The sequence below is a fragment of the Chaetodon auriga genome, chromosome 2 (assembly GCF_051107435.1).
Source record: "Chaetodon auriga isolate fChaAug3 chromosome 2, fChaAug3.hap1, whole genome shotgun sequence".
Lineage (NCBI taxonomy): Eukaryota > Metazoa > Chordata > Actinopteri > Chaetodontiformes > Chaetodontidae > Chaetodon > Chaetodon auriga.
Window position 1 is genome coordinate 27,786,838 of NC_135075.1, and position 25,284 is coordinate 27,812,121.

The following is a 25,284-nucleotide window of genomic DNA, read 5'->3' on the forward strand; positions in this document are numbered from 1 at the left end:
AGACAAAAACAAAGGGCCGCGTTCGATGACCAGCTAGCCTCTTAGAATACGAAGGTTCAGCTGCTCGATGTGATTTTGCGAGTGTTTCAAATTTCTTCATGCAAATGAAGCCAAGGTGCAAACATGTCATAACACATTTTCTAAATCAGCAAGTTTCCCTCTACATTACCGAGCACTCAGGCTGCATCGCGCTAACATGTAGTGAACTATTGGTTTTATTGCGCCCTGCGGTCATCAGGTATCAGCCATGTTGCCCCAAAACCAGCTTTTCATTTCACTTCCACTGATTATTCAGTCCAACTGAAAGAAGAACCCACTGAAATTTCTGGAACGTGGCCTGGTTTTTACATTCTCCTTTGTTTATTCTCACAGCTTGTTCCTTTGTGTGTGTGTGTGTGTGTGTGTGTGTGTGTGTGTGTGTGTGTGTGTGTGTGTTTCTCCTGAATTAACTCGTACGTCACTCAGGGAGGAGGCAGAAAATCTTCAGAAACGTTGTCAGGGAATATATGCTGCATGTGTGTGTTTGTGTGCGTGTGTTTTCGACCCAGAAGAATTAAGAAAGACCGACGGGGAGAAAGTGTTTGCTCTGCAGTTCACATCTATAATTTGTCCTCCTCCCCTGTTTTTCCCCTCCCTCGCTCTGCCTCTCTTCTTCCTCCCTTTACCATTCGCCTCCCGTCTCATTTCCTGTTCCCACCGTCTCTCTTTCTGCCTCCGTTCCTCTCTTTGTAAAAAGTAGCTATAGTGGAATGTGCGTTCGTGCATGTGTGTCTGTGACTAATCTTTTCATTTTTTCAGTGATGCAGTGCAGAGGTAGACTCCTGTACAAGCCACCTCAGCTCTGACTTGACTCATCAACACTACAAATGCTCCATTACAGCCAATGGTACATGCATTTATCTGGAATATCTCCTGCAGTGGCTCCGCAGTCAGAATTCCACTGTATAACTGGCATAAAACAAATGTCTAATGTCTTTGAACAAGTTCTTTTCAAACTGTGAACAGCTAACAGGAGAGCGAAATGTGATAAGCCCAAATGTTCCTCACAGGCTCGGGCATATATGCTGCAGTAGAAGAGTAAATTTGCAATACAGAGTGAGACGTCTGCATCTCTGGTCCAGTCCCAGATCATCCAGTATGTAAGACGCAGGGGAGGTTAGCTGGTTTGACTGGAGACCTCATTAAAGGGGAGTTCCACCTTAACAGGTACAAAGTGGCCCTGAGCCATCTGCAGCTGCTCCACTAAAGCATACTGATGATATTAGCTTCGTGTTAGCTCGTCTAGTACCACAGCTACTTTACTGCATTTGTGACCTTGAATTTTTGAATTGAAATTAAGAAAAATATTTTATTGTAATCCTCCAGCATCCAAATATAGTACAGCAACAGCATCAAGATGGGCTTTAGCATGGCTTATCTCTGTGGCTGGAAGCGTCATAGATTGGTTGATACATTGCTCAAAACCTCCATATTAATATGCTAACTCTACCTGGATATCTTACCTGGATCAGGGAGCTCGTGTTGATGCAGGTGTAAATGTATGCATCAGATCTACTGAGCATATCTGGAGGTGGTAGATGAGTTTAAAGCTCGTCTAACTGCCACTTCTTGCAATCAATCAGTCAAACTAGCAAAAGCCAACAGACTCCTATCAATGCCATAACACAACTTTGCTTCCCCCGACCAGGGATGTGCTGTGTTTGACGACCAGCTCTGAAAACATGGCATGTTAGGATCTGATGAAAATGTAGGCAGAGATAACATTTAAACAAGGAAACATTTTCCAGGTGACAGATTAAGATCACACGTTAACACCAGCCGTAAATGGAGTCTTCATGTACCCGAAGTCAGCGAGGGTGAGAGAGTCAGACGACCCGGGTACAGAGTTTCCTTCCAAATACAATGGAAGTGAATGGAGCTTTGCTTAAATACAACTCCATTCACTTCCATTGTATTTGGATGGCGTAAGGGCGAAACTTTATTGTTTGGGTAAACTCACCATTTAATCTGATCAAAGTGTACATTTTCTCTGTGTGCATGTGCACAACAGTCACGTTCACAAAGCCACCGCCAAGACGTTCAGCTGTTAGTTTAATTAGTTCCACAGATTTTCCTTTTGTATCGTGTCTTAATCAGCCTCAGGAGACGTCATGTAAATTTATCCAAGGTGTCTAATAACACGCCGGCCTGTCACTTCATGACTTAACTGCAGTTTGCACTACGCTATAATTTAGCAGTTGGACTACAATCCGAGATCATTGCTTGACAGGAGGGCTGAGGCTGCAGCTGGAAAACAAAAGCTGAGGAAGGGAGTGGGAGAGATTGATGGACAAGGTGGGAAGAGACAATCATTTGGTTACAATAAGGACTTCTGAGGAAAAGTAAGCCTTTGTTAGTCCTTATGCAATAACTTTTTTTTTTTTTTTTTTTTGAGGTTTAGACAGCTGGGAGTGTTGGCATGGAGTCTCACCACCACTGCTTTACCGACGTTTTTGGCTAAGATGTTTGCTGTAGCCTCATATTTACTGCACAGATACGGACAGATGAGAAGACTTCCATCATGCTAACCTTTGTGGTTACGTGGGTGAAGAAAACATGCTCTGAGCTTTGAGATGATTTTAAATTACAATGAGAACTTGTTACCTCTCGAGTAAGAGGTCATTGTGCCAGCTTACCAGTTTTGGTAGAAGGAGGGTTAATATTTGCTCCAGCTCTGTGAAATCCCTTTTCATTTTTTGATGAAGAACCTGAATATTTTAGTTTTCCTCTAAGTTGCTGTAAGGATTAACAAAATCTACTCCTCAGCACATTTATCAGGCGATTATAAACAATTTATCTCGACCACATTCTCCTCAGTTGCTTCTGCTTCGCCCTCCAAGCACGAGAAGCTGATGCTAGATGTCCACATTCATCTCTGTGTACTGAAAGATGCAGGATACTGGAGTTGTATTCTCTTTCCTAATCTTGCTCGTATTGTAGGTACAGTATGTCTGTGCTCTGCCACAAGTTCAACCAGCGTTGTTCTCTCGTGGCCAGATGTCACAGTGTGAAATCACCCATTCAGTCAATCCACCATCGAGAGCGAGGAATGGAAAAGTTTGCGCGAATTTGGAGCAAAGTCGAACCAAAAAATGGGTCATGAGCTCGTGTGGTTTGCCAACATGACACGAGGCTGTTTTGATGAGCCGGGTTCCCTGGGTGTCACACCAAGGGCTTTGCACCAAATGCAAAGTGAATACGCAATCAGAAATGTGAGCTGTTCAGATTCAAAGTTAATCAGAAGGTGTCCCATCGACATTCCACAAAAATCAATACGCTTCTGACTTTTTTCTTTTAATCATGTGGAAGTTTGCAGACACCAGGAATCACAGAGGATCCAAACACAGGAAGCCAGCTGCGTTAAAAAAAGCTTTTTGTTAAGTAAAATTTGGGACCTGGCTTCCAGAAGGCTGAGTCAGAAGTCTATTTAAAGACTTCAGATATCATCTTTTGTGCTTTTGATTTCTCTTTTTTTTCCTGTCTTTTTGATTGCAAGTGCTTTACTTTTTAAATGTGTCTGTTTCTTGAACGCTGTGTTTCTGACTTTCACAAAAATATCAGTGCATCCCTGTGTGTGTGTGTGTGTGTGTGTGTGTGTGTGTGTGTGTGTGTCCATGTCCATGTTGTGTGCACATACTGTCAATCTGTTTCCACAGTCACACTGCAGGAAGGTTGGGTTGAGGTTATCTTGAGGTGGTTATGGTTTGGATAAGTCTTCAGGAAATGAATGTAAGTCAATGTGAAGTCCTCTGAAGTGATGGAAATACGACTGTGTGTGTGTGTGTGTGTGTGTGTGTGTGTGTGTGTGTGTGTGTGTGGGAGGCATGAATTGGGATTAACATTAATGCTCTAATTGTATAATTAGGAGGAGGAAATAGTGGAAACAACGAGCATTAATGACAGATTTGTGTCCTATAAACATTCATGTTTTATAGAAACAGACTCCTGTTTTTTTTTTTTTTTCTAATCCGTGACACAACCATTTGGCCAACTCATCGCGGTGTCTTCATCTTTTAGACCTTTAAGAAAAAAAAAATGATGTTAAGAAAAGTTTCTATGTTGTTGTCTTTTTTGAAAAAGTGACATTAAAAAAAAAAAAACACAACCGTATTCAAGGTTTGTACCTGCATATTACACAAGATTAAATATATAAAAATGATTTACACTCAGTCAAACACAGCAGCCACACAGCAGCTGGAGTCACCCCTGAAATATTACAAGATGCATCTGCTCTTATTTATGAAGTGTGACTTCCAGTTGCAGTCTTGACTTTTAAAGCTTATCATCAGATATTTCTTCCTGATCTGGGAACGTAAATAAGGTCCAGCGCTGTCAGTCACAAGAGTTTGATTTCAGCCCAGCAGGTCCACGTCACGTAATGATGGAGGACGACAGCGAACCGAAGGACGGAGTTCTTTCTTAGTCCTCTTTAATCTTTGTTCATTTGTTATTAATCTACAGCCGTGTTTCCATCAGAGGTGTTCTGAATTATCGCATTTGAAAAGCTTGATGGAAATGTCAAAATTCGAAAATCTTTAATGTCACAGAAAGGTTTTCACGCTCTCTTGAGATGATTTTTTCCTTTTTTGGAAAAGTTTTAACGCGGTAATCGGGAAATGGGAACAACTTTGGTGAATGAGTCCTGACATAGCGAACATTAGTCACATGACTGACCATTTTTTTCTTTTTGCAACATTTCAAAGTTTCTCTCAAAGTTGTCTGACAGTGGATGAAAGCAACCAAAGCGAACCGAAGGGCAGCAGCTCATCACTGGTTATTCCAACTGTTGGTGTTTTTTGCCTCCACCTTTTATTTTTTCTCATACCAGACAACTTTCTGTCTCTTTCTGGCATGTCCACAATTCCATTCTCAGTTGGGAGCTTCCCACTTCAACCAGTCTTATGTAACTGGACAGCTGACATCTTCACTGGATCAGCTGGAGCTGAAGTGCTTCGCTCATGAAGACAACAGCAGCATCTCCTGAGGGAGGGAGACCTTTTAATGCCACTCACACTACTGAAGAATTTAAATAGCTTTTTATTCTGTCGCTTTAATCAGCTATCAATGGGTCACTCAGGTTGGGTGAGTGTGTGTGTGTGTGTGTGTGTGTGTGTGTGTGTGTGTGTGTGTGTGTGCATGTGTATGTGTGTGTGCAAAGTTTAAATCATTTGAAGTTGAACTGCTGTGATTAATTCACTCGCCCACTTGGTGAGACTGTTTCATAACCAGTTCATGTGGAGTACCAGTGATGCACACACTCACACACACACACACACACACTGTAAATGTCTTGTTATGAAACTTTGAACACCCTCCTGGCATCAGAAAATCATCCCTTTAAACCCCTCTAAGTGAATTAATGAAAGAACGCCAAGTTTGTGGAGTGTGTGTGTGTGTGTGTGTGTGTGTGAGCAGTAGGTGGGTGAGTGCTTTTTTTGTGTTGCTTTTCTTATGAGGATCCACTAAAATAGATGAATGAAAATAAAATCTCCAAATAATTTCAGGTTAAAGGTCACAGATTAAATACCCCAAATGAAGCTCAGTGAAAATCCTGTGTTTTGTTTGACACGTCCATCCACAGCCTGGTGGTCACAGCCTTACCTCTAATTTCCACCGGGTGCAAAACGTCACATATGACGGAGCTGATTGCTGCCAATCACGTCAGTGAGTAGCGTCTCCTTCTCAGACGCCTCCTAGAAACATATCTATGCTCTGCTCTGTGGAAAATTATGCGCTGAGTCCACTTTTGATGGACGACGCATCAATCTGCGCAGAGCACATTGAGCCAGACAGGAAGTTAGACACAGGAAGTTAGACACTGCTTCTGAAATCTTGGCTAACTATGAATGTAAATAATGTTTCTTCGTCGTCTGTAGTGTTGATAGAGTGCAGTCTCCATGTTATTCATCCCTACAAGATGGAGCTTATATATTTAAGTTGAAGCTCTCGCTCTAGATGTTTCTGTTAAGTTGTATTAGGAAGGAATTATACAACATATAGCCGACAAAGCAGAATCAAAGAGGCATCATTAAGTACATGAAATGCTGTGAGCAGCCAGCATGTCTGTGCTATGCAGGGTTTAATTTCTCCTTAATGCACTGCAGCAGTCAGAAAGAAACAACTGGTTTTTGCTCCTGGATCCGCTGACAAAGCCAAATACTGAATTGAGTCTATTTCTGTCTTTCTGACTCCTGCAGAGTCTATAATACTTTGAAAGTTGTGATACTGGGAGCTGAAGACAGTCATTTTACTGCTCAGGATGTCTGGCAGTCTGCAGCTGACCTCCTTTTCAAACTTTGAGTTCAGTTTCACTCAAAATTATTGTCAAGAGATTTCTGAGGTTGGTTTGTCGATGGAGACATCAAGCAAGCGCTGACTGATCGAGTTAAACCAAACCAACCAGAGAAAAAAACAACCGCAATAAAAAAGACAGATTACAGTCACTGCTGAGATCCACTGATATATTTCTCACTTATCTTGTTTAAGTTCTTTTCGAGTCACGCCATGTTCATATCAAATGGATTTTAACATGTTTACCCCTTTCAGACTGTTTAATGCTATTTGCTTGCCGCTTGTTTGCAGTCATGGGATGCTGATGATGCGTTAAATTCAAATGGAGGGCAGGAAGTGATTGAGGAAAGTTCCTACTGTGCTAATTTAGATTAAATTACGAGAAAAAGGTATAAACAGAAAACCAGAACGTATGTTGACCGTTACGTTATGAAGAGGAGCGATTTTTCAACTGAACTGAACGTTTGCCTGCTATTGAGGCAGAAGATAAAACCAACTACGTAGTCATTCAGACGTCGTTCTGCTCGAGAAACCAAATGAAAGCAGACAAAAGTACAGAGGCATGAAACTTTCATGTTAGCGGCTGGGTGCGCGACCTCGGTGGCAAAGTGCTCTGGGATGACTGTCGTTTGGTTTTTGCTCGGGTGCGTAGCTTTCATTGTCCTGTGGATTAACCCAGCAGCAAATGTTCAGCGCTGAAGGGCTGAATGTTGACGTATAATATGAAAGTGTCTGGAAAAGCAAACCTCACATCAGCAGTTTGTTTTTTAAGGTATCTTAAATCCAAATGGATGGATGGATGGATGGTAATGGATGTACAGTAATGTTATTCTGTCAGTGCGTTTCTTCCACACAGCTAACTCTGCATTCACCTCCAGTCGTCTGTGACATAAACATTTAAGAGGTATGAACATGGAATCTTTCTCATCTCATCCATCCTTACTTGGATGTGACATTGGGGAAACATTGGCTTCTAAATGGTTATAAAGAAGCCAACCTTGGGGACAAAGTCACAGATGGTGTGTGTCCAACCGTCCGCTTCTCCCTGTGAGGGTCTGGGACTATAAAACAATGCTGCTTTTGCCTTCGCCGCTGAGAGTGCAGCCAGTATTCACACAACCAAAAGATGTTTCCCGACAGAAAACATGAACGTGGGTCAGGTCCACATTCTGGCTCCCTGGTTCTCCACCTGCAGACACACCCATCCCCACCGCCCTCAGCTAGCTTTAGCATCTGCAAATACAACGATATCACACCCCAAATGAAAGCTACTTTCTTTCCTGACCTCGCGTCGATATGAAATTCCAATTCAGAAAATATTTTGGCTCAATGTCCGTAAAGTAACACTGAAAACCCAGCGATGATAAGAGCCTCTAAAGCGCGACTGTTTCGGAAGCAGCTGGCTCAAGAAACTCGGAGCCCTCACTAATCTTCATGGGGTGACTTTTAATCTCCCGCCAGCAATGAATTTTGTCAGGTGTCACACTTTTCAAAGAGCGGAAACTTCACTGCAGGATCATAGCGCCTGTATGGATCGTCTCGGGCCAGTGATTAAAAAGCATGTCCTGAGTTTTCATTATAGCTACCTGAGGTTCACACCCTCAGCTCTGCAGCGTGTGTGTGTGTGTGTGTGTGTGTGTGTGTGTGTGTGTGTGAGTGAGTGAGTGACACACTTTTGTGTGTGACTATGTGTCATGGCTAAGCAGAAGTGTCCACAGTGTGTTGTCCCACCTACCTGTTTAAACAGTATGTGTGTGTGTGTATGTGTGTGTGTGTGTGTGTGTGTGTGTGTGTGTGTGTGTGTGTGTGTATGTGTGTGTGTGTGTGTGTGTGTGTGTGTGTGTGAGAGAGAGAGAGAGAGAGAGAGAGAGAGACATCCCTTCCAGAGGAGATGATGAGCTTATTATGGAAAGACACGAAACAGAGATTAAAGAGCAGATGAGAAGAGGCAGAGGGATGGAAGAGAGAAAGGAGAGAGAAGATGCAGAGAGAGTAGGAGAGGGATACTGAGAGAGAGACTAAGAGGGTCAAATAAGATGGAGAGGTGAAGACAGAAGGGAAGGATGAATTGTGTTATGGTCAAGGGAAAAGGTGGAGGAGAGTGGGATGCATATAGGGAGGACAGTAATGAGAAGAAGGAGGGACGGGTGATATAAAAAGAGAGGAAAGATAAAATAAAAGATGAAGGTTGGATGGAGGAGTAAATACAAGGAAGAAGGAAGAGGAGAAGGAAAAAAGGAAGGAATGAAGGAAAGCACGAGGGAGGGAGACGTGGATTGATTGAAGAAGTTAGCTGTGGTTGCGGATGTGGAAAGAGACAAACTGTGTGTGTTTGTGTGCTGACAGAATGAAAAAGTGTGTGTGTGCGTGTGTGTGTGTGTGTGTGTGTGTGTGTGTGTGAGAGAGAGAGAGAGAGAGAGAGATAATGAAGCATAGAACTGCAGAGACAAAAAAGCAGCAGCACGCTGTCTTTTTTAAAAAAAAAAAATGTTTTATTTTTCCTCCCCTCTTCTTCTGTCGAAGTACCGGCTGAGACTTTTGAAGGTTTGATGTGGGAGGTGACGAGGGGGGATGCATAGAGAGAGAGAGAGAGAGAGAGAGAGAGAGAGAGAGAGAGAGAGGGAGGGAGAGAGAGGAGGGGAGAAGTAAACGTGCTGCCTCTCCTTCTCCTCCCTTTTCCCTCAGTATCTCACTTCTGCCGTCGCTTCGTTCACCGGATTTTCCGTGAGCTGAAGAAGAGGGAGGAAAGAGAGGGAAAAAAGAGGAGAAGAGCAGGAGAAAAGGAGGATGGCTGAGGTGTTTGTAAACAATTAAGTGCTGCATCATAAAGGGGGGAAGACTGGTGAAGTGAGGAAGTCAGGAAGAAGACCAGACCAAGGAGAGGAAGAAGAGAGAAGGGGGAGGAGGAAGAGGTGGGATTTTGGGAAACCGAGGGAGCCCCTGTGCTGGGAGGACGAGAGAGGAGACAAGTAAGTGTAGAGTGACGAAAGTTGTCAGAATTCCCAAAAAGACGCAGTTAGAAAAGAAGAGGAAGACGAAGAAGAGGCAAAAGTGCGAGAAAGGAGGATAAAGAAAAGGAGGCTTTCCAAATCCGTGAACCTTGATCAGCCATCCGTCATCCAGGATGGACAAAGTGGAGCGAGTGATGAAGATGGTGAAGAGGATGTCACCAAGGAAGAAGAGGAGGGAAGGAGGAGGAGGAAGAGGGGGAGGACCAGGAGATCTGGAGAGCCCGGACACCTTGTGTGACGAACTCTGCCGTTTCAGCCTCTGCATCAGTGGTGAGAGGTCGCGCATTCACCTGTGTGTGTGTGTGTGTGTGTGTGTGTGTGTGTGTGTGTGTGTGAGTGTGTGTGTATCTTTGTGTTTTACAGGACATGCATTATCTGCATGCTTTATAAGATAAAGACAACAAAGTCGATGTGCAAATCTATTCTTTGTGTATTTGTACTGTAACTGACAAGTGTGTGTGTGTGTGTGTGTGTGTGTGTGTGTGTGTGTGTGTGCATTTCAGAAACTCTTTCTTTTCATGTGCTTTTGATCTTTGAGCTGCTTTGGTTGGATGCAACATTGTTTAGTCGGCTTTGCAGACAACAGTGTGTTGGGGGGGGGGGGGGGTGTGAGGCATTTCAAAGGGGTGGGGGGTGTTTTGGGATAAATAAAGAATGAGAAGATGCACTTTGAGTGTGAGCACACAGAGCTGCTTTAAAACCATTTGTGTATTTTCCTCTGACCTCCCTAATGCAAATAATGACTCTTCAGAAAGACGGCGGTCAGGTTAAAATGGCACAGGTGAGTGGCGTGACATCATTACATCACCGCTAAGCCTTGATGGTTGGGTGTACAAACTGTCCCCTCCTTGGCCGAGCAGTTCTAGTTGTCTTAACTTAAATCAGACCTTAACTGTGCAGGTGGAAGAGAAAAACACGCTCATGTGAGTCGTTTTCAGTAGTTGTCAATCGACTAGCTGCTTTGTTATTAGATACAGATTTGTTGGTCATTATCTGTATGATCTCGTTGTGTGTGCAGGACTGGAAACCTGTCCCAGCTCCCAGTGGGGATACACCATGGACAGGTCATCAGTCTCACAGCTCTGACACACACACACAGCGATTTACACTCACACTCACACCTTCAGGCAGTTTACATAACCTGCATGTCTTTGGACGGTCAGATGCTGAAATGTACAAACCTGACAGAGGAACCATCCCTCCTCACCTGCTGTGATTTGAAGTGGTGCTCAGGCAGCGTTAATGCTTTCAAACACTGGTTTTAATACTCATGTTACTTCCAGTAACGGTCCAGATACACGGTATCCACCGGTGGGTGTCAAGTTGAGGGATCCTATTCGCCGTCTTTGGAAGGCAACAGATCTGGCTGTGTGGTGCATGATGGTGCAGCGAGCTGATGGACCAGTCGCCCAATCTGGATTTACATTACCAGGACTCACCCTCAGCTTTATGCAAATGTATGTTGTGTCACACATTTTAGTTCACTTTTTAGCTATAATATGAGAAAGTGTGTGAAAATGGCCGAACTAAATCCAGCACCGCCCAGCTGGTAGTAGCATCACCCACCGGCCGGAGCTTTCAGTGGCTTGGTGCGTTCAGATGGAGATGATGTCTGTTTCATAAGCTGGCTGGTCCAACTGCACTGTATCTCCATCAAATTACATTGAAATGCAACAACTTTGCATCAGCAGTGACTCTTTTTTGGCGAAACAAAGGCCTAATGCTGCCCAGATTGGGTTTTCTGTTCAATTGTTTGTGCTGCAGCATCCTCCACGTTTCAGAAGTCTTGTATATGAATGTAATACATTGGAGACTGGAACAAAGTGGCACTACTGTCAAGTCATTTTTCCTGCAGCAACAGAAAAGTTTGGCTGTGACACTGTTTTGTTGTCTGTTTGCCAGTGTTTGCTGCATTGCTGTTCAGCTGGCTTAATTAGTTAGTGCTAGCATTTAATTAGCTCTGAGCTGGTTAGTACTGTTGCTACAGTTTGTTAGGTACCTCATGTTCTTCAAAGACTTTGGAAAGTGTTTCACAGAGAGTTCAGATTTTTTTGCGAGGTTTATTTTTTAGCTCGCTTTGATCGCACACAAACAGCTCAGCGAGGAGAGCGAGAGCGTGAGTGTGGTAGAGAGCATATAGAGGGAGGGAGTGTACAGTAGTAAACGTACATGGGTGAGCGAGGGAGGCGTGAGCGTGCCTGTTTCCCTCTCCTCCTCCCTTATATCCCCTCATCAAACAATCTTTCTAATCACTCAGCACAAACTGCAGCAGCCAGACTTCAAACAGCATCAAACAACCATCGGAGAGCCAAACATTACACTGCGGGCGGGGAAAGGTCACTTTGTAAACAAGAGGGAACGCAGCCATATCAAGGCAAAAATCCCAATATCCCCCGCACTCCAGCACAATGGATGATGTTGTTCTTCTCACATGACATCTGCTGTTTGCTGGATGCTTTCATCTAGCTCATCTTTCAGCAACAGATCATAAATGTTTAGTGTGCCTGGTATGAATCAGAACAGTTAGGACAATACATTCCAAAACCGACATGCAGTATTGATCTCTGCCTTTCATCTTGAAGCTGGATATCAGACATCAGACCAATCGTCTTACCTCTGATTGGTTGGCGGTGATTATAGCTGCGGTCCTGGAAAAATGAACCCCCTTTAAGAAGCAGCTAGCTAGTTTTTTAACTGTTCTGTACGAGTTTTAATTGAGTCCTAACTGGCTCCATTGTATTCGCTTTCAGAGTATTTACTTTTCTTTGATTTGCATTCCACATGTGTGATCCTTATTTCCAAATAACTGTGCAGCTGCTTATCACTGTTGACGCTGCCAGGAAGTGAGCTTGGCAACCATTGTGACGTACGAGAAAATCAAAAAATGTCAATCTGGAGTACGAGCCAGGCCGGTGCTGCAGTAGTTTGGCTGCAAAGTGAGAAACAAGCACTGCTCTTCCATTTCGCCTGTCATAAACGATGTCAGCGGTCATTAACTTGGCCATGAAGGTTATATTCTGCCCATACATGAGTGAGGAGTTTTAGCACTATCACTTTCTGCATAATACATAGCGCCACTGAAACTGTAGTCCTCTTATGGGAGCACATATTGCATTTCAACTGCACATAACACAGTTGGACTGGAACCAATCTCCCACCATCGTACAGGTAGAGCTGGTTTGTCCGTCTGCTCCTGTTTTTGGAAAATACATTTATACATCTTTTTCTTTTTTCAGTGAACAGTTCCTGGATTGGAATACTGCGATTGTGAAAGCATCGTCATTAGTTGTGGTTTCATTGGACAGTTGTGGCCTCCCAGCGTGGGCTGTTGTTTCAGAGGCATGAAAATATAAGCTTGTAATACATGAAGCGTTGGCACAAGGCCTCGACCAATCTGTGGTGTAAATCTGTCAGCCCTCCCAAATCCTATCAATGAAAGACATCCGTCTTTAACAGTGCAGTTCAATCTTCCTCGTTAACTGCAGGTCCTGACACTCTTCCTGCACAAGTAAATGCAGTAACTGACAAATGGTAACAGATATAAACTAAAGTGAGAGGAGAAAACCATGGAGCACTTTGCCTATTGTCTCCGAACAATGGAGGTGAGTGTGTAGGCTGTGTGTTGAATGCATATTCGGGGAGAGATAAAGAAAGGAATAGCTAAAAGAGGAAAATGATTGAATGCTGGAAAAAAAGACCTGGCTGGACTATCACACGCGTCTCAAAGCATGATTTCCTCTTGCCAAAATGGCTCTGTGCCACAAATGAATGGCAGTAAAACTACAGCACCCTGTGCTAAATTTGAATGAGCATGATGGATGTGCCCTGCAGCAAACATTCAAATATACCTCAGGTGAGCTGCTTGAAAGCCAGGGTAAGGCACAGGTAGAGAGGAAGCTGCACTTGCATGGGAAGAAAAGAGCCAGGATGCATGATGTTAACCAACTTCAAACAACAGTTCCTTTACTTAATCAAACATACAGATGATGAGACTGAGAAGGACCAGGTGTGTGTGTCTGTGAGGGACTCTGAAAGCACTGTATAAGCCATCCTCCATTGTCAGTCCCTTTCAGACTTGGTTTGTGCATGTGTGTTCTGGAGCCTAAGTATACGCCAAAGCTGCTGAGCCTCTGCATTATTTCCGTGAGAGCCAATTTTCATCTCAAATCTGCATCTTATAATTGTGCCTCACGCACAAAATTATCAGTTCCACAGTGAAACTCCAGCTGAAACTCTGCAGCAGCTGACAGATAATGCAAACTAGATGCGTGATCGAGGCGGGAAATTAGCATCAGCCGGCAGCCAAATCCTGATCCAGCAGTCAGACCTTCACCTTTACTGGAGCTGTAGATAAACAAGCCCCACGGTACATTTCAGAGCTCAGGCATGTTCATTGTGCCACTCCATGACCTTTTCATTTAACCTCCAAGACATCCTGCAGCATATCAAAAACAACAGAAATCAAACAGTCGAAGCTCCCATTGGCTAAAGTTGATTTTGTTCTGCTTAAATCACAGACAGCAGCAGAATCAGCATAGACAAACCTCTTCTTGGCCTTGATTTTAGACATGGACCATTGAATGAAAATCTCATGTTTTCAGTTCAGTGCGCACCACATTTAACTTTAAGGAAGCAGTTTTTGTGCTTGAACCAAACCAAACAAACGCTTGTGCTAATCAACCAGCTGTTTGTGTTGATACACTCCAACTCTGAACTGAACAAGAACTGTGGCTGATGTATTATTAAGAAGCTTAAAAACAGTTTCAGCATTTTACGCCCTTTTCCAGTTTGCTCTCTCCACATCATCTGCTTGTGGTTGGGTAAAGGTTTTTTGTATTAGGAACAGAAATTAACATTTTTGAAAATAATGTTTAAATTATAAAGGCTAGGCTGGAATAAATATCTCTCAAAAACAGGAGGAGGCCGCAAATATTTGGCACTGGCTGGTGTGTTTTCCTGCTCTAACAGCCACGTTGGCAGCAGACGAGTCTCATTTGAGGGTCCATTTTCATTCTAACCATCTTATCATAAGAGTACTGAATCTGGCAGGTGAGTTTGGCGATGGGTTTGCTGTCGCTGCTACCGTGCAGTCAGAATTAGTTCCCTGGCTTGTTTACTACAACTGAAGTGGGTGGAAGACCCGTTGACTGGAAAAATGAGTGGATGCACATCAAAAGGTCCGCAGATGGAGAGAAATTTTAAATCAGCCTGTTGAAAGCTGCTCACAAAGGCTGAAGAGGCTGAACCGCATCCACAACTAGCTAAATGGCTACATCAGCATCAAAAGCGCCACAGAGAGGGGAGATAATTGAATATGTCAGAAAAGAAAAAAAACAGATCACAGAGAAAAGAAGACACCAAACAGGGCAGGTAATGAAATGTGACATTAGAAACCTGCTCCAGATGAGTAAATAACACCATGCTGATAGCCACTCCGGCACACAGCCTGAGCTAAATACAAACATCTCTACGTCCGTCTGTGTTCTGGGTCTGTATGACCAGTAACTCAGTAGCTTTAGTGCTTTGAAGCGAACGTTATTCAGTCAGTTTGCTGCTTTTTTGACTTTTCTTAGCTTGTTCTACTGTAACACTCTTTTAGCGCCATAACTGGAACTTGTGATCACTGGCAGCTGTACATAGGCCGGCTCTGTTAAACACATGTTAAATTCTGGATTGGTTAGACTTAATTATGAGGTCCTCAAAAGGCAAGTTTCACCTGCACGGTGTGTCTTCACAGGAGGCGTTCAGGCATCCTTCTCATGCACAGCTAAACTCCTGTTTTAATCAAAACAGCTGTTTAGTCATTTTATGTCACTTTTCTTAAATTCATCTAAAAGCATCAAGCTTGAAGTTTATTTTCTTCTACAAAACTAAAACCTGATGGAAATAGACAAGGGTGATGGAGACTGGGCAGTGTGGTCTGTGCTCTCCAGGTGTGCTGAACTGACACTGACTGAGCAGCAAACCAAGGATTTCTATCAGGTCTATTAATACGGTGTGTCAGTCATCAGTAATAATGTATATAGAAACAAAAAATATCCACAGATAAGCTTGAACCATTGAACCATAAGCATGTAACCAGTGTGTGCAAGTTAATGAAAATGAGCAATTTCAGTAATTAACTGACGAATTTGATTTCAAAAAGTAATTTGTTACATTTACAGCCAAAAGTAATGGAATGACTTGACTTCTTAAAGACTCTCAGTGAAATAATCAAAGTGTTTGTTTGTCAGAAAATGCATCTAAAATTAATCCAGGCGCTTAAATCTACAACTTACTTTACTCCCAGTCCCAGGAATCCCAGCATTTAGAGTTCAGGGGTCAATATTTGGCTCTAAATCTACTAAAGTGAACAGGATCAAAGGTCAGGAAGGCAAAGTTGTGCACACATTCACACTGGAAAGTTACTACCAGCCGGTTTCCCCTCAGGTTTTTACAGAACATACTTGTATTGAAAGTTGTTGGAAAACTTTGGAAGTTTGACAAAAGTTTAGTTTCAGTGCTTTTGAATATCAAACTTTTCAATGATTTCAATGCCGTAGGAAGAAAGTTTAATACCTGATTTCTAAAAACCTGCAGCTGAGAGGAAAGAAAACATTCATGTTTCTTCCTTTCAAGAAGAATCAGCGCCGTGACGCTGATTCCACGCTTTGTTCAAGCTTCGACTTTTTCATAATGCATGAGTGTCTTTTTACTGCCTGAATACATACATGCAAAAAGAACATGATACACTCACATACTGGCAGGAGGTGCAGCTGATGCACCAACACAAAGGATGAGAGTCATAAGAGAAAGTGGAAATAATGAAGTGATGAAGTCTTTCAGAACAGGAGCCACTTCAGGAGGAACAGATCAACATATTGAAGCACTAAAGCTCTCTGATGTGATGTTTGACCACTGAAAGAAGAACAACACCAGATCTGAGAAATGAAGTCAAAGCTCAGCTGTAGTTAAACGGTCTGTGACCTTTGACCCTCACTGGTGATTGCTTGTGATGCGACATTAAATCTTGCTGTTGTAATCAATAAGAGGTTACAACTAGAGCCACCAAGATACGCTGAGATTCACATGTTTACCATCGTGTTTATTCATTTCCTCTGAACAGGAATTTGTGAGATTGAATTTTAGTTTGTCAGTTTCAAATACACGAGTTTCCTTTTTAGATATTTTGCTTTCATTGTGCAGCATCACATCTTGCGTGGCTGTGGCTGGGATGCTGCATGTTTAGTCTTGCACATATTTTACTGTATTTACTTTTTGGGGCTATTTTCCTGCAGCTGGAGTGACCCAGTTTTGCCTCGGGGATCAACAAAGCTCCTCATATCTTCTTCCTTATCTTACTGGCTGCATCTGTAACTAGACTGATCGGAGTGCTCTCATGTTTTCTTGTGAATGAGGAAAATAGCAGTTTGTACTTCATTACATGAGGACTCATAATGTGCGATGACGGTGGCTGTAAAGGTACAAACGACTTGATCACATCTGTGTATTGATTAATGTTTTATTATTAACAGATTGTGTTTTGCTCCTATTTTGATTTATCCCAGGAATGTTGTGGACATTTTTAGTTATTCGACCTGCACGTATTGGAACGAGTGGGGACACTTTAGGTAAGATGAGGCGAACCACGGTCAGGTGACTGGGAGGTGGAAGCAGGACACAGGCAGAGTGAAGTCCAGTTAGCCACAAACAGACATTGATAATTCTCTTTTCCTTTCAAGTTTTTTTTTTTTTTTTTCTTTAATGTTCATCTTACAGGAAATTATTTTGCGTGTGCTGTAACAACAAAAGAACCAAAAATATCCATCAGAAATAATGTACATCACTCAACCACCATGGCAGCACTAACATGAAATAATTTACCAAGAATAAATCAATATGTTGCAAATTAAATATTTACATATTTACATTTTAACTACTTCCGGTTACCGGCATAGTGCCCACGTTATCGCTGCTTGCCACACAAACAACACTCGCGGTGGTGCAGCGCTCGAGGTTACTTCAGTCCGCACGCGGATGTCGGATAAACAGCCCATCATCGAAAGCAGGAGGTCAGGAGATAACAGAAGTGTTGGGATCTCGGCCAAGCAATCCGGATGCAAACGGTAGCACATTGCACCCAGGTATGTTATTTGCGTTTCTAATCAGCTCACCGTCATCAGGTGTGTGCGTTACGCTGCGCGAGCGGTGGCTTAGTTGCGTGAGTGCGTTTGGGGCAGGTAATGTGAAAGTAGCCCGATGGTGTGGGCTGGTTAACCAGGACTGAATGTGGCGTGTTTCTGGCACTGAGTGAAGAGTTTGTACACATTGACTTTATGTCTGCTTCAGTCCCAGTTCTTCGTGATGAAGCCAGAGGCACCTCCCACATGGTGTCCTCTGGTTGGCTAATTTAAACCAACCCACCTGAGCTCGTCCTGCCTGTCCTCACCTGCTTAAACTGTAACTGAAACCAAACGTATGAGACTCTCTGCTCCAATGAAAAATATCAGACTGAGATTTTCGGAGAATGTACTAGAACACTTTGTGCTGTTTTTGTCGCCGTCATCTACACTTAAGTGTACTCCATTAGTCCTTGAGTACCACTTGAGTAATACTTGAGTATAGTATAAATAGCTGCTAAATTGGCACAGCTTTTTAAAAACTTGAAGTGTACTGCATTCAAAACACACTTGCAGTACACTTGTATTATATCACCAATGTGTTGGAAATACTTAAAATATACTTCATATAAGATGAAATTAAAGTACACTTTAAGTGTGCTACTAAGTGAAAATAAGTATACTCTTCAAAAATACACTCAATTACTATTAAAAATATGTGTAAATTAGTACAAATTAAAGTGCACAGAAGTACAATTTACACTTACAATAAAGTACACTTTTTAGTACTTTGAGTAGTAAGTACTTTACGTAGAACTTAATGACATCTATCATCTATATAGTACACTTTTTATTTTACTTTTTTAGTATATGTGAGACATACTTTAAGCACGAGAAGTAAAAGTACCTGTGATGACTTTTCTGCACTTAAATCACATTTTTAACAAACTAAAGTAAAGCACTGTTTGACCTGAACAGTGTGCAGAACATCCACCAACACGGTGCAGCTGGAACGTACAAATGGTTCCCATTTGGTGAAAATATAAAAATGTGTACAAACAAAACAAGTACTAATATCACACTGCAGTACTTGGTGCATAAACACATCTCCAGCTGCTGTTCACAGGTGTATACATAGGACAATAGATTTCCCTCCTGGCGCTGGAGCTGAGTGAGCTCCACAGGCGCCGCTGCAGGTCGAGCATACAGTAGACTGTACTGATACAAAACCACTGATTTCCACTAAATGCAAATGTTTCTTCATTTAAACAAGGCAGCAGTGACGAGCTGTTAGACACGCTGTTGCTGCTGTTGAGCAAACGAACATTGTCTAAACTAAGTGTGGCGATGATCATTTCTCACACAATAGAGGAAATGAATCCTGTTTGTTACAATGCCTGACAACATTTGGAGAGCTAAGCGAACTACTTTAACAACTCTGCTATGGATGCAGAAAAAAAGTCAAATCCTGAAGCAGATTCTGAGTCATGTGCATTTATAAAAGGTTCACTCTCTTCCTCAAATAGCAAGGTCATCACTTATGTTAATCCGGTGTTTGTTGTTTGACTAAACCCTTTAGTGTCTCTTGATCTTCTGGTGCATTGTGGGTGTCTTTCACCCTGCAATCCGTGACATCCACAGCAGGTTTCTACAGTTCAAACACACTGACAGCAGCGATACATCATGTCTTGTGGATATGATGATAAATGTCTCGGTGGCTTTAAAATAGGAAAATCCTCCTGATGCTCAACCCTGAATATCAGATGTTATGGCTGCTGTATCTGTCTGTGTGCACTCATGAGACACATTTAGCGGCTAAATTTAGGTGTTAAATCCTCCTTTTCTTTTGCTCTCTCATCTCTCCACCCCCACTCCTCTTTTTATCTCATTCCTTTGGTCTTTCTCTCTCTCTCTCTCTCTCTCTCTCTCTCTCTCTCTCTCTCTCTCCCCCTCTCTGGGTGATACTACAGTCATGTGTGGGTGGATGCTTCATTCCTTCTTCTGCCTTCCTCCTGCACTAGAACCTTCTAACCTGCTATCACTGACTGCAGCTCCACATGTCATTTATCCTGCTGCTGCTGCTGCTGCTGCTGCTTTGTTTGGTCTTAATTTCCTTTTTGATGTGTGTGAAGCACATTTGCAATGCAAAGTGTTGATTGCTAGTCAGGATTGATTGATGAAGCACTTATGGAAAACAAATTGAAAACACAGCATACAATGTACCAGTATAACAGTAGTAACATGCACTTATAAATTATAGGTTTTATTGTATGTTTGTGTATAATGATTTAACGATGTATTTAGTTATTAGTTTTCTAGCAGTTTCTGCTGAGCTGACATTGTTTCATACTGAAGTTTGTCACGTTTGTCATTTAGCAAACGTTGACAGATGTATTGTTATATGTACGTTTTCTGCTCATTTGAGTTGGTAAATTAGTGTCTGCGATCAGTTTAGTGCTGCCAAGCTCGCCATGATACTAACTGCATTAGCTGTCTGAAGCTGTTATGTAGCTAATAAGTCATATTAGCTGTCCGAAGATAATATGTTGCTAATACAGCATTCTCGACCACATGAGGAACACTGTTGGGTTGCATGTGTAATATGTTAAAGATGTTATTGTTTTCGTGGACTATTTTAATATTTGCGAATGTTATTGCTGTGTTGTGCCTTCTGTGGTGACTTAATGTTGTTTTTGATAAAGACGATACTACTACTACTATTATCTACTACAACTAATGATAAAAAATAATACTATATTTACTTGCTGCTTGCTAAGAATATTATGTAATTAATGTATTTGTTCATTTTTATTTATTTTTTTAAAAGACGTGGCAATCGGTGCAAGCAAGATGTCCTTGTCAGTAGTGGTCAGTGCTTTGTGTTTTCTGTGTTAAGGCAGGAGGACTGTGATGTCGTTATCAGCAGAGTAAACCTTTTCTAGTGCAGGTTGGGTAAACAGAGCGCGTGGCTGCCACAGGAGGAGGCTGTTTGCATTGTATTAACCAGGACTGAGATCTTTCCTGAACCTCAACCAAGACGCATTTGTGTTTAAACCAGAAGCACACCTGAACCGTACTGGTGTCAGATCAGGAACCGGTTGTGTATATGGGTTTTGGAAGGCATCAGGATCAGAAAATGCTTACATTGTGTCAGAAGACAGAACTTGCTTCATCATGTAGTTTGGTCGACTTGTCGGCCACAGAGGGTCTGCCGTTGCTGACCCTTCACCCCAGAGAGATTTTAGTTTCTAAAAATCAGCTTGTGTCCGTAAAGAAGTCTGAATCTCCTCACCAGGTTTGATCACTCCATTTGAGAAATGTGTCTTGCGTCCCGCTAACAGCTCTGCACCCTCCCAGTATCAGCGCACATCAGCATATAACTCCCCATTTTCGGTCACAGGTTAAAAACTCATCTCCCCACTGATTCGCGTTTCCCCATCTCCTCCACTCGCTGCAAATGATCTGACAAAATTCCATCTACCTCCCTGCTTTACTTCTTTTCTGTGCATTTTGCGCTGCATCTCATTTCGGTGAATGTAGAAAGTGAAGCTCATTTCAGTTTTGCACTCCATTTAAGTCAGAAGCCATACTGCGAGAGGATCAGAAAGATGCCTGAAATGTAACGACGCTGTGCTGTTTGCAGTGTGAAATCCTCTCTGAACACAGTCCATTCCAGCTTCCTGACCTGTCTAGCGATTATTACAGCCGTTTGCTTCAGCTTGTGTCATATTAGTTATCCTGCTGTACATAAATCAGTATTATTACCCGCCAAGCTCTTGACCCTGCAGCAACCCTTAGCACACTGAGGGTTCGCCCAGAGAAAGTCGTGTCTTCTACACCTCTGCAGAGCTTCATTTGATAAAGCTTGATTTCTCTACTTTTGATTAAAGGAGTTCATTCCAGATGAGCAGTATCTGGAACAGTTTCCCAGCCTTTGGAGAACAGTGTCTCAGTCATGATCCTCAGGAAAGTCAACAGCAATAAAACAACCCCAAAGGACAAGGGTTTAGTACGAGTGCAAAGACAAATGCTGACATCTATACGGCCATCCTCACTGCAGGAATTCCTGAAGGGGCACTTTGAGATACCATGAGGTGAAATACCTCGTCAGTATGGGGCTGAGGTGGGAAACTGCTGCAGAGTGCATCCATCATGAGTCCGTTCTTCAGAGTCCATCAAGCTTATCCAGACTGATGTGTTTGTGACACAAATTTATAATCTCACAGGAAAGCAGTTTGCCAACTCTGTCTTAAAAACAGCTCTTGAGTCTGTGTGGCTTTTGTTGACAAAGTCTGAATTGCTTGAATTTAGCAGAGTCGTGCAGCAAAGATGGAGGTTGCTGGGTGAAAAACTCCAACACGTTTTTTTGAGCCAAAAGTTGTTACAGGACATTTCTAAACTGAAATGCTGTCAGAAATGAATAATTTACGAGCATTGACTGTGAAATGAATGATTCACGGTGTCAGCCAGCGACCGCAGAGCAGGTGGGAACAAAGCGTCTTGACAGTACTGACCTTTGAGGAAACAGATTGACTCAGACTGACAGATGGAGAAAGAGCGCAAACAGTCACTGCTTCATCAAGCTTCCAGCACCACCCATTTCACACAGATGCTAATGATTGTCGAATGTGGGCACTAGCGAGCTCTGTGTCTCTACACTCTTGTAATGGATCCCTTAAGACAAGCTCATGCATGCAGCTCTGTATGTCAACATCCAGTCCAAACAGAACATTGACTCTGGATCATTCTGCGAATCCTGAGTTGTTTCAAATTATTTCTTTAATCTAATTGTGTTGCCACGATATTTCCACATGCACAAGATAGAAAAATGGCAATCACAGAAAAAAGAAGTAAATCGTAAACACATAACATTATAATAACATTAATATTGGTTTAATCAGATAAATATCCTATCAAGTAAGAACCTAATCTGAAAGTACCTCTGCTATTTTATTTATTCTTTATTTAACTCCACTGTGGCTGCACTGGAAATGTCTCAGTGTGATGTTATATAACCAACATCACCAGCAGCTTTAACTCTGCAGAATGTTGTTGGTTTCTCCTTTGATTAAACCATTTCCGTAAACTCTTAGCTGTCTGATGGAACGGCCACTCATCTGGATGGGCTCTTGATGGGGCTGATACACACTGTGGAGGCTGAGCTGTGATTGCGGGCAGCTCGCAGGGAGAAAGAGCAGCTATCTGCTTATAACAAGTACAGCCAACTCAGCAGGCTCTGACAACAAAATTGGCAATTTGCTTCCACTCTGAAATGTCTGGGTCAAGAGGTCGATTGGCTGGCAGACACCCATGATAGAATCAAGATCACCACGCCATGCAACACTGCCCCAACACTGCCCAGTGACTCCTGCAGGCATGAGAATTAACAGCCAGGCCACATTTGATCGATACCTGGGAGCGTCATATTTAGGCAGTAGATCTGATGCCTGGAACTCACTGCTTTAATAACACCTTTAGGGTGCTTTTAAAAGCGTGTTTCATGAGAGAACACATTATTTGTTGTGCACAGTTTGGGAGATCTGCCATCTGCTTTCCTTAATAGAGTCTGACCTCTCTCTTTTGATCTGTCAGCAAAAATTGGCAATTTGCTTCTCGTCTGAAACGTCTGAGTGGAGAGGTCGGTTCATTTCACCTCCTGTGCAGGATCTGATGGAGCTGCGCCATGCACGACTACATGCAGTGGCTGAGAGGGGAAGTGCTGCTGTGGATTAGACCTGGAGGAAACAGAGATGTCTTGATGTTTACTCAATACGATGCCTGTTGCAGAATTTGCAACAGTACCTTTATTGATTGATGATGCTTTCCAGAAAAACTCATATGAGAGTCCCATTAATGCTCATGTGGTTAAAAGTTATGGTTTGGGTGTCGATGATCAGATGATGTCGGGCCACGTTCCAGTCTGGGCCGGTGGGTGTGAAGAGTCGAGAGGTGAAATCGTACATTGTGTCTAATGTCTGATGTAATATCATAACTCAGTTGGTCCAGGTTTCAGTGCTTCGTCACAGCTTCAGTTCAGCCTCCTGGTCTCTCTGCAGGGTTTGCAGTCCTTGGTGTGGATGTGTTCCTGTCAGATTTGGGGTTTGTCTGGCTCTTTCTCCTCCTCCTGTCAGTCATCTTGACGAGCTGTCCACTCTGAGTTTGAGCTACCTGACACTCAGAAATACTGATGAGTCAGATGGTTTAGACATGACCATGCAGAGTCAGGGGCTGATGCTGTACCACGTATATCTTTATTTATCATTTTGGTGTCAAATTAGTGATATGTTTTTGTTATTCTTCTGCACACAATCAAGCATTTACAGCAGATTCTTGACATGTAAGCCTGAAACAGCAGGCGGAAGACAGCAGTAGCTGCAGCACTGTAATGACAAGAAGACTGGAGAAATGTGAATGTTTTTACAGTCACTCTGACAGGAAGAGAAAGAGCATGAGACAGTGATGAAGAGGACAAAAGAGCCAGGTAGAGACAGTCTCCTGTTGTCCTGCTTAACCCTCCTGTTCATTCTCTATCTCCCTCTTACAGACGTACATTAATGCCACACGCAGGTTTGAGAGCAGAAACCAGCACAGACTCGCCTATAGGCATGAAAAAATCACACCCAAAAACACACATACACACAGCCACACACACACGGTGTAATGTTGAAACAGAGAGTGCATAAAGACTGAGGCAGAGATCAGCAGGAGAGCAGAGGAGAAGGCAGGCGCTCCATCTGAAACGTCTACTTTCTGCTCAAACCTTGATCTACCGGGGGGGAGGAACAGCGTCAAAGAGCGCTCTGCCATCGGTGAGCAGAGGAAAATAAAATCAGAAAAAGCCTCCCGCTCTCTTTCTCGCCGTCTCCTTCTCCTTGATGCTATTTGGAGCATGAGGAACATCATGTGTTCTGTTAGAGCCTTTACATCTGTTTGTGCTGTCATTGGCAAGGAAGCTTCCCGCATCACTCTCAACGTCCCTTTTTTTAAGCCTGGATTTATTTATTTCTTATTTATGAAAGTTGCACTATCACTGTACAGTTTTTGGTTGGGGTTTGGTGACAGTTTTGCAACTTTTGTGAAAGTTGGTGAGACAAGGTGAGGATGTTTATGCCAAGAAGCTCCTCGGTTTAAGTGTCAATTAAGAAAAAGATAATAAACGTGGTCTGTGTTGACTAATCTACGACCGCTGACCTGCAGTGATCTCGCACACGAGAGAAGAATTCACATTTTCCCAGTAGGTAAACAGATTTTTCAAGCATAAGTTGAAAGTTATTTTTGAGTTGTGTGTAAATTTTTTATGAGCTGAAAAATCAATGCATGGAGCTCCTGAAAGCTGCGGAATGACTTTGCGGAGGACATGCAGAGTCTCCGTTTGTAGTGGGAATAAGAGAACGAATGTGTAAAAGGTTCTTATTAACGTCTGTGATTTGTGATTACTTCAGTATTCAACTGGTCGTGTAACCAGTGACCACTTTTATATCAATTAGCTCCTCAATGAATTTATGTTTTGTTTCAGAAGCCTTTGAAAAGTTCTTTTTTGAGTTGGTAGCGGTGTGTAACGTGTCAAACAAATGGCCAACAGTTTGGTAGAGTTGCGACATTCTTAAAGCTCATAAGTGATTTAGGATGTGAAGAATTTAGAAAAGAAAAAGTCCCAAAAGTTTTCTATATATACACGTCTTTTGTTTGGAGCTGGAGCTGGTAAACTAACTGTCAGTCAGTGATCAAAGTGAGCCAATATGAATAAGTACTGCAGCATGAATTCCTAATGAGCGCTCTGACTTTATACTGTAAGTTACAGATTTCGAGCAGCACACTAAAGAATACATGAAAAGGTGGTTGAA

General features: G+C 42.6%; 1 protein-coding gene across 4 annotated transcripts in view; it reads left to right on the forward strand.

Moving 5' to 3' along the window:
* The window catches only part of grip2b (glutamate receptor interacting protein 2b), a 245,265-nt gene that overhangs the window by 83,766 nt on the left and 136,215 nt on the right, over positions 1-25,284 (forward strand). For 2 of the 4 annotated variants that reach the window (XM_076745032.1, XM_076745039.1), the window contains exon 1: positions 8,976-9,611. The exons of the other annotated variants lie outside the window; for them this stretch is intronic. In XM_076745032.1, the coding sequence (XP_076601147.1) occupies positions 9,455-9,611 (157 nt within the window). In that variant the 5' untranslated portion in view covers positions 8,976-9,454. Of the gene's footprint in view, positions 1-8,975; positions 9,612-25,284 lie in introns of those variants that run through there. 4 annotated transcript variants of the gene reach the window in all.